Consider the following 12,440-nt stretch of genomic DNA (forward strand, 5'->3'; position numbering starts at 1 on the left):
ACACGACGACCAAGAATCAAGCTTCCAGTGACGCTGCGTCGTCGTGCTGAGCCACCTGTGGCGAGTGAGTGTGGCGACCGCGGGGGAAGGCGCGACTGGCGCGCACGTGTCTTGGCGTGTTGACGGTGTTTGTAGGCAAGGACGCGGTAAACAACACCACCTGGGACAAGCCACGACACACACCCAAAATGCCGCGCACCAGCTCGTCGTCCAATGCGACGGCAACGCCACAGAGGTCATCCACGACCAAGTACGCTCACTCTCCCCAGAGACGTGCAGAGAGACGGCTAACTCGGTATGCAGAGTGCCGCTGAACGACGACAAGCAAGAGAAAGCGAGCCGCCGCTATGCGCAACTACGGAGAGAGTCGATGCGAGCTTCTGCGACGCCGAATCGAAAGCGGAAGTCGCTAGGGGCTCAGGATAGCCCTCACACACCCGCAATAGAAGAAGACATAGAAATGCCCGATGTCACCGGAACCGCCGTTACGCCCATGAAGCGACCCGTACCTTTACTAGCCAACTGGGACCAATGGATCGAATTGGCAACAAATAATGTAGGCAGAGGGTTGTTCCCGTAGACTGGAACGGACGTTGGGCTGACTGGTGGCAGAAAATCAACGCAAACAACGCCTTCAACTTTGCGCTGATCGACTACTTCCACGACATGTCTCTTTTAAAGGAGGGCGACGGCATCAGTTTCCAGAGGGCAAGTGTCACGCTGGACGGCTGCGTCAAGATCTACACTAGCAGAGTGGACAGCATCAATACAGATACGAGCAAACTGCTCAGCGGTCTAGCAGAAAGCGGAAATAAGAAGAAACGCGGAGGCGACGCCGAGGGATCGGGCGATGAGGACGAGGAGGGCGAAGAAGGCGAAGACGGCCAGAAGAAGAAGAAAAAGCGGGCACCGCGTGCGAAGGAGTCGAATCTGGCGGACTCGTTCGAGCAGCTCCAGAACAAAAAAATGGATCTCGACCTGTCTGTTGATCCATTGTTCAAGAAAGCCTCTGCAGACTTTGACGAAGGCGGCGCCAAGGGTTTACTTCTGAATCATTTGTCCATTGACAGCAACGGCAGGATTGTCTTCGACAGCAGCGACGATATCAAAGATGCTACACAACCCTCCAGGGAGACACCTGCACCGGAAGGCATGGGAGAGCTGGAAGAGGAAGAGGAAGAAACGGAAGAGCCGTCTGAAGATGCTGTTATCGACATCTCGGGACTAGCTGCTATGTACTTCCCCGATCTGTCACGATTAGACGACCAAGATATTTGCCCCTCCATGAAGACTTTCGAGCTAGGAGACGCCAACGCGTCAATGGATTTGCCATTCCTCAAAGCCCCCGAGGAAGATGACGAGCCGAAGCAGCAGGATGACGACGAAGATGGAAATCAATCCGGTGTCTTTCTTGATGGCGACATTGCCCCAGACTTCGGCGATAATGACGACGTCGGCTTCAACCTTCCTCCAGAAACTGGTTTCGGAGAGGGTGGTGAATTGTGGGCCAATCAGATTGCTCTTGAACCGCAAGCACGCGTTCACAACATAGAAGCGGGCGAAGGCGATGAAGAAGGCGGCGAAGGAGCCGACGGCGACCTCAATACCGATGATCCCTACGGCCTAACGCACACTCAGAAACCGGGAAAAGAGCAGGAGAACATCCTAAGCTATTTCGATGAAGCCTTGAAGAAGAACTGGGCTGGCCCTGAGCACTGGCGCATCAGTCGGGTCAAAGATGTTGGCAAAACTGCTGCTCCCACAAAACGCAAAGAAAAGGAGCCTTTCAAGCTTGATTTCTCTTCTCCGATGAGCCAGGAACTAGCGAACGCACTCTACGCTCCAGCTACCTCAGCGGCCAGTATTATGCTGCCCAAAGCGCAATGGAAATCGAAGACACACAATCTGGCGCCTGATGACAAGCACTTCAACTCACGACAACTGCTCAGGCTCTTCCTGAAGCCTAACGTTCGATTAGGCGCTCGAAGGGCCAACCGACCAATCTACGTTGACAGGCCTAGCGCAACGCCTAGCGACGAGCCTGATGCTGCACAGTGGGCAGCTATAGCAAAGGAACAAGCAGCGGCCGATGCAGAATCTGCGCCGCAGAATGACTATGACGCCGACTTCTTCGAGGATGGCGCCTTGCCTATGCTTGGGGCCATGGATGACGACGGTGAAACGTTTGCTGATGCGCGGGATCACTTCTCGCCGCCACCCATCAGTGACAACCTGGTGCCCATGTCATCAATGGGTACGGCTATAGCTACTAAGGAGGGTGCTTTTGGAGAACAACTAGTCACTCAAATCGGCAGGCCACGTCCCATAATGCTGAACTATGCGCGCCAGGCAAAGAAAGTAGACATCAAGCGACTGAAAGAGAACCTGTGGACCGGCATGGGCTTGGAAGACGTATGTTCTACCCCTTCAAGAATAGACGTGATCCAGATACTAACGTCCTACAGATTGAAGCGCCACCCCCAGCAGGTGTAGGGGACGACGTCGCCTCGAAGGCTGTAGACGGTTCGTTGAAGTTCACACAGGTCTTGAATGGTCTCAAACAAGTATATCCAACGAAAGCGCTGTCCGAGATCTCAACGTCATACGGTTTCATTTGTCTACTGCACTTAGCTAACGAGAGAGGTCTCGAGATCAACAACCAAGAGGACTACTTGGACTTGTCCATCAAAAGGGACTTTCTGGCCGATCTCAGTGTTGGTAGCTAGCCTTTTTTGTCGAAGCGTTTGTATGCTGTTATACCATGGGTTTGGCGTTCTTTGGGTGGGGTGGGGTTGCATCCACGGGAGTTTACGGCAAAAAGACATAATGTGGTACGTTTTGGGATGTGAATACACTTTCGGACCCCTGATCGGGAGCATGAGCGAATTGATTTCTCATCTTTCAGAACATGCGAGAGTTTGAGTATCTTTCACAGGAGCATACACGGCGTGCTGTATTCGGCTCGGACCTCCGCGGCGCTGCGCGGTCCTCCATGGGCGCTAGGCGCTGACATTCCTGCAGTCGTGCTCCTCCTTACCCCAGCCATGAACATCGAGTGATGCCAAGATCTGCTAAAACCGATAGCTCCGTTGGCCTATGCTACGCGTCTGTATATAAGAAGCCCTGTCGTGAGTGAATGTCTACGTCTCATACGAGAGGGACCTGCGAAACCGAAGTTCAATTGCAGCAGACGATCGAACGAAAAAAGAACGATGGTGACCGAATGCTGTATCTCTGGGTTCCAATGGGATGGCACGCCCACAGGTAAGGAAGGCAAGATCGCGGAGAACGATGCCTACATAGTAGGCTCGAACAACACCGTCGCCATCCTAGTCATCGCAGACCTCTTCGGCTGGACCTTCACCAATACCCGTCTCCTCTGCGATGCTTACGCCGCCGAAGCAAACGCCACTGTATACATGCCAGACTTCTTCGGTGGTCAAGTCATCGATCCCGGCATTATCGCGAATCATAACCGCTGGAATGAGTTTGATCTTGAAGGCTGGCATAAGAGAAATGATAAAGCTGTGAGGTGGCCGGAGATTGTGGGAGTTGCGAAGGCGCTGAGAGAGAAGCATCAGAAGGTGGGCGTGATTGGGTATTGCTATGGGGGTTGGAGTTTGTTTAGGCTGGGAAGTAAGGAGTTTGAACCGAGGCTTGTGGACTGTAAGTCATTGCTCCGTTCCGATTGAAGCCTAAGTCAGCGAAGTGGTGGCGATCACGGAGAGTTCCTTGAGGGGCTTTAGATTCGGGGAAGGGACATGCTCATCGCATCAACAGGTATCTCGACCGCCCATCCTACCTGGCTTACCAAAGAAGAAATGGACAATATCGGGGTGCCGGCGCAAATTTGTGCGCCGGAGGTGGATAAAGCGTTTACACCTGAGTTGAAGGCCTATGCGAACGAAGTTATTCCGACAAAGGGCGTGCCTTATGACTATCAATACTTTCCGGGGGTTGAGCATGCTTTTGCCACGCGGGGAAATCTAGAGGATAAGAAAGAGAAGAGGGCAATGCTCAGAGCGAAGAGAGCGCAGGTTGCTTGGATGGTGGAGTGGTTGCATGGCGAGGAGGAGTAGGGAATGAGAGGTGTCGCTGACTGTTGGGGTTGGATTTGTGCGGATCCATCTCACAAGGGCTACAAGTAGAAGGTTAATGTGTCAATCAACATGTTGCTCGACACGATGGACTTCAATCTTCCTTCGTTATATTTACTGTAGTCGCTAGGACCAAGGTATCGTATTCGAGACACGAATGGTTTCACGGATTTGGGGATGAGGAGGCCAGCATCCCATGACACTCACTCAAGAAAAATAGAGGCGATTTTCCTACATTGGATGTCATCTTCGCATTGCCCACATGCTCAGGAGTAGGTAAAACAGAGAAAGGAACAGATATTTTGGAATGGTGCTTGGTTGGTAAAAGGCAAAGACATAGAATGAAGACTACCTGTCATTGTCTGGTAGAAAATGAACGCTATTATTTAGTGGAAAGGTAAGTTTTCCAAGTCATGTTCCCTCTAAGTACTTCCCGAGGTCATGAAGTATTGACGTCGACCTGACTTGACGCACAGAATCAATGTTGAGCGCACTTGTGATTTAATGAAGCCAGCCCTGTTCCACACTTCAGAACCACTTGATATCACGGTTGATATTAGAAGGCCAAACCCTTTGCACACACAGGTAGGCTCTTATTGGTGCACCGCCTCTTAGCGCGTACTTCGGGCCGCCGTTGCCACCATCCACGCCGGGAAGGGAGTACGTAGCGCTTTCCTTCAACAACCATTTGCCCGCCTGATATTCTTGTCAATATAGGCAACGTTCTGCTGCATCTTCCATCATCCACCGATCTCTCTTCCTCTGGGGTCCCACGTGTGCCTAAGATCTGACGTGCGTTGGCACCTGCACGGGTGGCGTCAGGTGCTGTTGTTTGCTCCAGATCACCGCAGGACGCATATTCACAATCTGAGAGACCATCACGCCAGTGCAAAACGACACACCTGTTTGTGGCGCAAGAAGAGATATCGAAGAAGACGCACGCAAGCCTTCGTGCGGCTCGACTTGCCATAACGCATCGACTTGTACGCCTAGCTACGTGTTCACCCGTAGCCGTCTACGGAAAGCTACAGCGACGGCTGCATCGTCGTCCAAAGTCCCCGCGCTCAGTGCCGTCGATGTGGCCGCATACGGAGTTGGATATTGCAGAAGGCAGCAGGTGGCAAATTCTTGAGCAGAATTTGTATGACCTCCGGATGATCTTGTATCGAGAGAAGGCTTTTGTTGAGGTCAGAGCATCCACCGCAAGCCTAGTCGGAGTCGCTCGTCTGTTCACACCGACGACCCCATGTTCTGACAAACACGAGGCGCAATACTCGCCCTGTCTTGGTACGTCGGAATGTACCGTCGAGCTATAGCAAAGCCCTGGTTGGCTCGCGGTACAGCTTGACCGACATTTGCAATGCACGGCATGTGCGGTAGGCAAAGGTCGTACCGTCACCGTGCTGCCTGCAGACCCCTGACAGCGAGTCTGAACCTCCGTATTGCGCGACTTCAAGCCAGCCATGCCTAAAGATGCCCATAGAAGGAGATACATGCACTAGTCGCCTTCGTGTACGGGACCTAGTGCTGTCATTCCAGGCCTGCGGGCTCTCTGTCGCCAGCGTACCTGAAGCTTGAGTGCACGAAAGGTATAGCGTTGCGGGAAACAGTCCAAATACTAATTGTCAACTTCATGCGGCGCAACCAGAAGTAGCCTATGCGCGTTTGCAAGCTGCAGGGGTCGCGAACGGAGAAGTCTGCTGCCTGCACTGGTAATGCTTATTGGGCCACATCTGGAAAGGGAAGCCTAATACTACTCGAGTCGGATGTCAGACTGTCCATCAGGGGAAGCTTTCCTAATATACCGGAATGACCCTACCAGGTGTGGACTGCTATTTGTGACCCGTCAAGGCTTCGGAACAGTTAGACACGCGGACTGATGAATCACAAGATGAAATATCCGAAGCACTCAAGTCCTGCACTTCTGCCATTCGTCACGCTTGTAAAGCGAGAGTCATGTCAAATTCCCCGAAAGTCTTCCCCCGAGCCGGGTTTATGCAGCCTTGCGGTTGCGCCTGTCATCTTCATTCCGCTTGCTTGAGCTACGAATGGGCGCTCCGCCAGCATGCCCAGCCACAGCTCCTATGCAAGACATGCGATTGCTCTGCGGAAGTTCGGGAAGTTGCTGACTAGTCGCTTTTCCGGATTGATTCCTAGCCAACACACCAGTCCTATCGAGGAGACATCCCTGGTCCGCTTCTTTCGCCTCGCCCCGGGGGATGAGTCCGTGTTTGCTCCATTGTTTCTGCTGTATCTACGGATTTAATTGCTAGGTTCTGTCTTTGCAGCATGCGACTTTGCTTAGATTGAACATACTTCTTCAGAGAACCTTCCATGATGCCCCTCCATTCCTCCATTCATCGTCTCACAACTGTTGCATACTACGATGTTCGCTCAACATTCAACATCGCACAATCTTGAGGCAGATCGCTGCTCAGGGCGCACGCCTTGTAATCCGACTTCCCCGGTTGCGCATGTAACCGCGAACAAACAGTATCCGGTCTAGCCCTAGCGATCAGGCGGTCAACCGCAGGCTCGCAGAGGTCGACTAGTTTTGGCAAGTCATGTTTGCGTACCTATAGTTTGGACATAGTAGCCTATTGCATACTGCTTCTACTTCTACGTACTAAACAATCTTTAGTATACACACCAGTCCAGTAGCGGGAGGCTAGCATTACGAAGACTGATAAACCACAAGCAGGAGGCTGCAGGTACGGCACATCAAATTTCCTTTGTGCGATGTAGCGTGTCTCGCTTTACGTAGACCGACTTCCGTTTTACATACAGTGGGACTGGGGGGCTGGCCTGGCACACGCTGCAGCTTCCCGTGTGGTCCTGCATACCACCCACAAACCGACAGACACCTAGCGAAGCCTCTGCTGACTGTTTCTGCAGCGCAACCAGCCTAGGTGTATCTTTAGGCATTTCTCCCCTCCACGTAGCGATACCAAGCCCTCGCGACCACGCGTCTTTCGTATTGGCCTTTGAAGCAACGAATTCCGCGTTCTTCATTCGGTCGCACTCTACGCTTCACATAAACGGGTTGATCCTCTTTAGATCCATTGTATGAGCGAGATCGGTACTGGAGACAAGTAGCAACGATAGTGAGACACTGTTTCAACCTCAGCCCGGTGCGTTAAGCTTGCAGAGCTATGTTTCTCCCGGCACATTTGAACTAAGACATAAGCCAGTTCGCAAGCAACATGGAATTCGAACCGGGATACCGTTATGCTCAGCATGCTAACATTGGCTACCCGCTACAACAATTCCAACACAACGGACGAAACACGGCTTTTGCAATCTCGAACGGCGCGAGGGCCAACCCACGAGTTTGCCCAGTGCGTGGTCCGATTGGTGGTGTGAGACTGCACATGCGCGGAGATGATAGTGAGACTGGGCAGTCGAGACGCCGCGTTGCCGTAGCTGTGAGTCTTCTACTCTGATCGCTCGTCGCGAAGAAGAAGGCCAGCATGATTCATCGAAGACTAACATCAGTTAGTGTGCACGCTGTAGAAAGCGGAAAATCCGCTGCAGCGGTGACCCTGGAGACGGCACCGGCTGTCAAAACTGTAACTCAGCTGGAGTTGACCCTATGCAATGCCAATTCCATCGTGTAAGACTGCATGGGCGAGGAAGCGTTTTGAATGTTCGCTGACCGTCCACAGGTCGGTTCCGGCGAAGCAGCGAGTATGCTCGATCTCCATCACAATCTCAACCAGATTGCAAATTCTCATCAGGCGATGCTGCAAATCTACAACGCTCCCGCGAGCCCTGTCCGATCGCGACCTTTCACTTGTCCCTCTACACTAGATACCAAGTCCATCCTTCCTCAGGCCTGGTACAGCTCTCCATTCCACTCTGAAGAGACCTCTCCGGTGGAGACTTATGGTCTGGATCATTCCGCTGCCTACCTCCCACCACAGAGCTCAATGGCATACAGCGGTAGTTATGGTTGGAACACCGATAGCAAGCCTGCTATGAACAGTTACCTAGGTCAGGACTCTTCCATGTACCCGACGCACAGTCTGCCGTACGCACATCACAGCATTCGGAACGCCACAAGCTCTGACGCGCTTTCTCACAGAATGACATCGCTCCAACTAACACTACCCGAGAGACCTCATACACGCTCCAGCGTTCCAGTATCACAGAGGCCCCAGCTGCCAATCCCACAACCTTCGCCTGCTCAGAGCTCCCGCAACGTTGTTGACCAGCTGCAAGATCAGCGCTTACGTTCAGTACAAGCCATGGGAGGATCCTCCCTTAGCAGCGGAGGTTTCGTGAAGCCTCCACTTCCCTTCACGAATGACCCTGAGGGCCAAGTCACTACCACAACGGAGGCACTCCCCGTCCAGAGTGTCACAGCATCTACTGGAGACACCATAACGTGTTATCCTAATATCCCTATCACAAGTACTGAGGAGCTTCCGGTCACTGCAGCCCCCCAATTCGACTTCAGCACTTCGCCGCTTTTCGATGCTACGCCAGCGTCTGCACAACCAGCGTACTCGAACTTTCGCGACAGTCAAGACTACAAGCCTATGAGTTCTTCGCCGACGAAGAGTACAACGCCAATGTCTCGACAGATGTCGCATAACAACCTCTATAGCATTGGAAGCGGCTCCAATTCTAAGGGCTCTTCAGGTGGCAATGACTCAACACTAGTCAGTGGTCACCGATACACACCATTGAGCCACTCCCAAAGCCACTCCCAGCACCAAGCATCTCTGACGAGTGTCTCTAAGAAGTCCCCATTCAGTATGAATCGAACTTCTTCAGCTACGCTCCATCGAAGTTACTGATCAGCCGTCCAATCTTTTTCTATTCGAGCTTCGAGCGGCGCGGTCTCCGTGATGTAATGGAGCCCATGCGTAATTGATCAGGCGGCATCCATCATGCCACCATAACGAACATTTCGATCATGTCCATTTCTGCTTATCCAGTCCTGAAAAAGCTCACAGTTGTTGACTTCCAAGGATGGCGACCCTCAACATACCGCGCTTTGCGACAATCCTTTACTTCTATGGCATTGGTAACAGCATTTGACGGCGTACGCATATAGTTTCGAGCGAATCATTCGCTATTTGTTCGCACTCGTCCAAGGCGTTACTTGTCCCTAGATCTGCATAGCTTGGCGTCAATTGTCGGGCTGCTTCTCCACGCTATCGTATGGCGTCTCTACTTCAGACCTCGATCATCCTCTGCGCATTCTACTTCTTGCTTCTCGTCCACTATCGCTACCTCATACTGTCGCTACATAAAAGCACTATTTTCCCCAGCCGCTACGAAGCGCGTAATGCTTGTTCTGTTCTGTTTGCTTTTCGGTATACGTGCATACTCATTCTTACTGCATATATCGGTATCATGTCCACGTTCATACCCTGTATAACCAGAGCTACCGTTTCCTCCCCATCGTCTGCTTTCGGCGGGAATGCCACACCATCGCAACACGGATACCACCCGCTGGAAGCAATCGCGTGATAGACATTCGCGACGCACAGAAGGATCAATCATGCATGTACTACACCAAATCATGTAGGATAGGAAGTTAGTTTACGGGTGACCTGGATTGGCATGAAAGCACTAGGGGCACCACAATACAACGTAAAAGTGAAATCTCTGGTCTTCCTCTGACGTCTAAACAGTCTTTTCAAGATGCTCGGGCTCGACCCACCGCATCCACAACCAGAGTGTCACAAGAGAGTTTACCCACCTCCCCAATCTAGCTGCCGCTGCCAGGTCCGCCCCGACCAGGCTGTTTCAAACGCACAGATCGATACTTCTACATGCACCTCATCTGTATCCAGAAGCTCGTGCATATGCACCCGCCTGCAGCGCCCGGTCCAGCTGTCCCCACTTCCCACCATGCCAGCAGTCTCCACTGTGCCTTTTCTCGTGTTTTGTTGCCTGATGTGAACTGCAGGGATTATCCAGGATGTGACGGTGAGGTACCTTTGAGGTATGCACGTAGGGCAGCGAAGGGCCGGGATGGGCAGCACGGGAGTGGGGCGTGGGGAGATTGTGTGACGGCGTGATCGAGCGCGTGCAACGTGGGCAGGTGGCGGTGAGAGCACAGTCGAAGAGAAGGCATCGATTTCTGTGAAGTTTTGTGGGGCGAGATGTGAGTTTCTGAAGGATGAATGTGATCGAGGTGATAGGAGGTGATAGATCGAGGTTTGTGAACTGAGCGGGTCTTCCAGATAGGGCTGTGTGGGTTGCATCCAGAGCTTGTTGAGCATTTCGTGCCCAAAAGAGAAATATTCGCGAAGCACATGCAAGCCACGCTCCGGTGTAGGAAGTCGCTGTGTGCGTTCCGTGATCAGCTGACATGGTCACGATTACCACATTAGGGGTCGTCATATGCCATCATCTTTGGTGGCCAGAGTCGTAACGAATTTCCATAATAGTTTCTGCTCATGCTCGAAAGTCATGCTACTATACATGGGAGCGGATGAACTAGGATATCATTGACTTTTCGCCCTATTGGTCTCAGTGATATGAATGTTTACTTGAAGTCCAAAGCAGGAAATCAACGTCATCCAAACGGCGCAGTGGCAAAGTTCATTGCTTATTCAGTTGCGAAATGTGTCGCTATGCTAGAGTGAACAAAATTGGCGCTCAGTAGTGTTTTCTGCGGCGGCAATTCCAGATTGTCGGCATGTGGGCTGTCGAAAGTTGTCGAGGGCTGCAGTAGAGATGCTGCAGAGATGCTATCGGTGCTATGAAAAGGTTTCGAGCCACCTTTCCATGGCACAAATAGCTTCCTCGTAAAATTATTGCCAGTCTATGTACTATAGGAAGCTGATTATTGGCCTATGCTCTTTAGAACACTTACTTTAATAGCTTAGTGCCCTATTTTAATGTCTACTAAGCCCAAAAATGAACAGTCAACGGGATTTTGGCCAATAGCTAACTTCCTATAGTAAATAGATTGGCTGAAATTCTACGAGGAAGCTATTTTTGCCATGGAAAGGTGGCCCGAAACTTTTTCATAGCACAATAATGGTCTTTCGAATGGAACATCTACTCACTAGACAAGAAGTAATCCCTGAGCACAGAGTCTGCTCACCAGGTCCGCTATGGCGTGACATGGATCGTTGTCATAGTAGCCAAGTCTGCATCTGAGACGTCATCTGCCGTCCTCTCCAAGCCAAATAGGTAAAAAATTCAATCGAAGATAAACGATGTAGCCTTCGGCTCGCCACATACACAAGCCCATCAAAGAACCACGCCTCTTTCACACTCCAAAGCTGCAACGCTTACCACTTGTCGTCGATCGGGAAAAAAGCATCGTTAACGCCCTACATCAGCCCATTAATCCACATGAAACCCCTCCTCCCACCCCAGCAAACCGCTCTATGTACTCACATCATCAGGTTGACGTCAGACTCGTATTCGGATTCCACGGCGAGGGATTTCAGCGAGGCTGTCCGTCGTGGATCTTTGAAAACGAGAAGTCCAACACCCATCTTTGCGCAGCCTAGAGCGAAGAAACAGTTGTTGGTGCAGCAGCCGTCAGGCCAGGTCGTTATCATTACCAATGGAACCGGACCCTCCGCCTTCCCCTGGGGTAAGCGAAGGCAAACGATGATATCTCCACCTTGGACAGATAGGCAGAGTGGGTAGATAAAGGATATCCACACTCTCCGTGGGGTACTCCACGGATTTCTGTGCAGCTTCGAACGCCTACTTCCCATTTCCCCACGCATCCCCCTGCTTTTCAGTCCTTTACAATCGGGTAGCGGGATATATGATACACAGCCGATGCGCGCAGATACGGCTTTGCCGTTTCCTTATCATTGTTGCATCTTCCGCTGCGGCGATCAGGGCTTTGGTGCAAAGACAACGCTAGAACGGTGCTAGCTAAGAAGTCTAATAAATCGAATAGTCGAGAGATTATATATACTCGCCCTCAAGGCTGTTTCGTCATTGTAGGAGGTGGCCTAAGTTTGTTCCTGCAAGACACTGATATACTATGACAGCAAATTTTGTCCAGTAACGAATCGGGCGCTGAGAAGGCACTTTCTACGCAAGGCCCGGTCGACCAGCAGTCGTTGTCCGGTCGCTCATTTCCATCGTGTCGTGACTGAGTCGTGGGTTGGCCTCGCGGTCGGTCGACAGAAGTTCTCCACGATTGGTTCGCCGTCGGCCATCTCCACCATAATTCCAGCCTCGTGCTGAGCATCTATGCTTTTGGGAGCGATCTTCCCCGGCCCGAAGACATTCTAGTATGCATTCCTGAATATCGCAGCCTAGTTCTGGAGGCCAGATGCTCGCACAGAAGGTTTTTACGTAAGCTCGTTCGTCTCCATTTGGGACGCTAGCATCGTCAGTACTATGTCA

At 51.8% G+C, this 12,440-nt stretch overlaps 1 protein-coding gene across 1 annotated transcript; it reads left to right on the top strand.

Moving 5' to 3' along the window:
• Positions 1–188: 188 nt before the first annotated feature.
• Positions 189–4,079, top strand: N0V89_012395 (uncharacterized protein; the record flags this gene model as incomplete). Its single annotated transcript, XM_056221116.1, has 6 exons — positions 189–250; positions 304–556; positions 613–2,412; positions 2,466–2,718; positions 3,265–3,666; positions 3,781–4,079. The coding sequence occupies 6 exons, from the start codon at positions 189–191 to the stop codon at positions 4,077–4,079; spliced, it is 3,069 nt and encodes a 1,022-aa protein (XP_056065103.1).
• Positions 4,080–12,440: the final 8,361 nt, after the last annotated feature.

This window comes from Didymosphaeria variabile (genome assembly GCF_027946475.1).
Source record: "Didymosphaeria variabile strain IMI 356815 chromosome Unknown scaffold_10, whole genome shotgun sequence".
In the NCBI taxonomy this organism is placed as follows: Eukaryota; Fungi; Ascomycota; class Dothideomycetes; order Pleosporales; family Didymosphaeriaceae; genus Didymosphaeria; species Didymosphaeria variabile.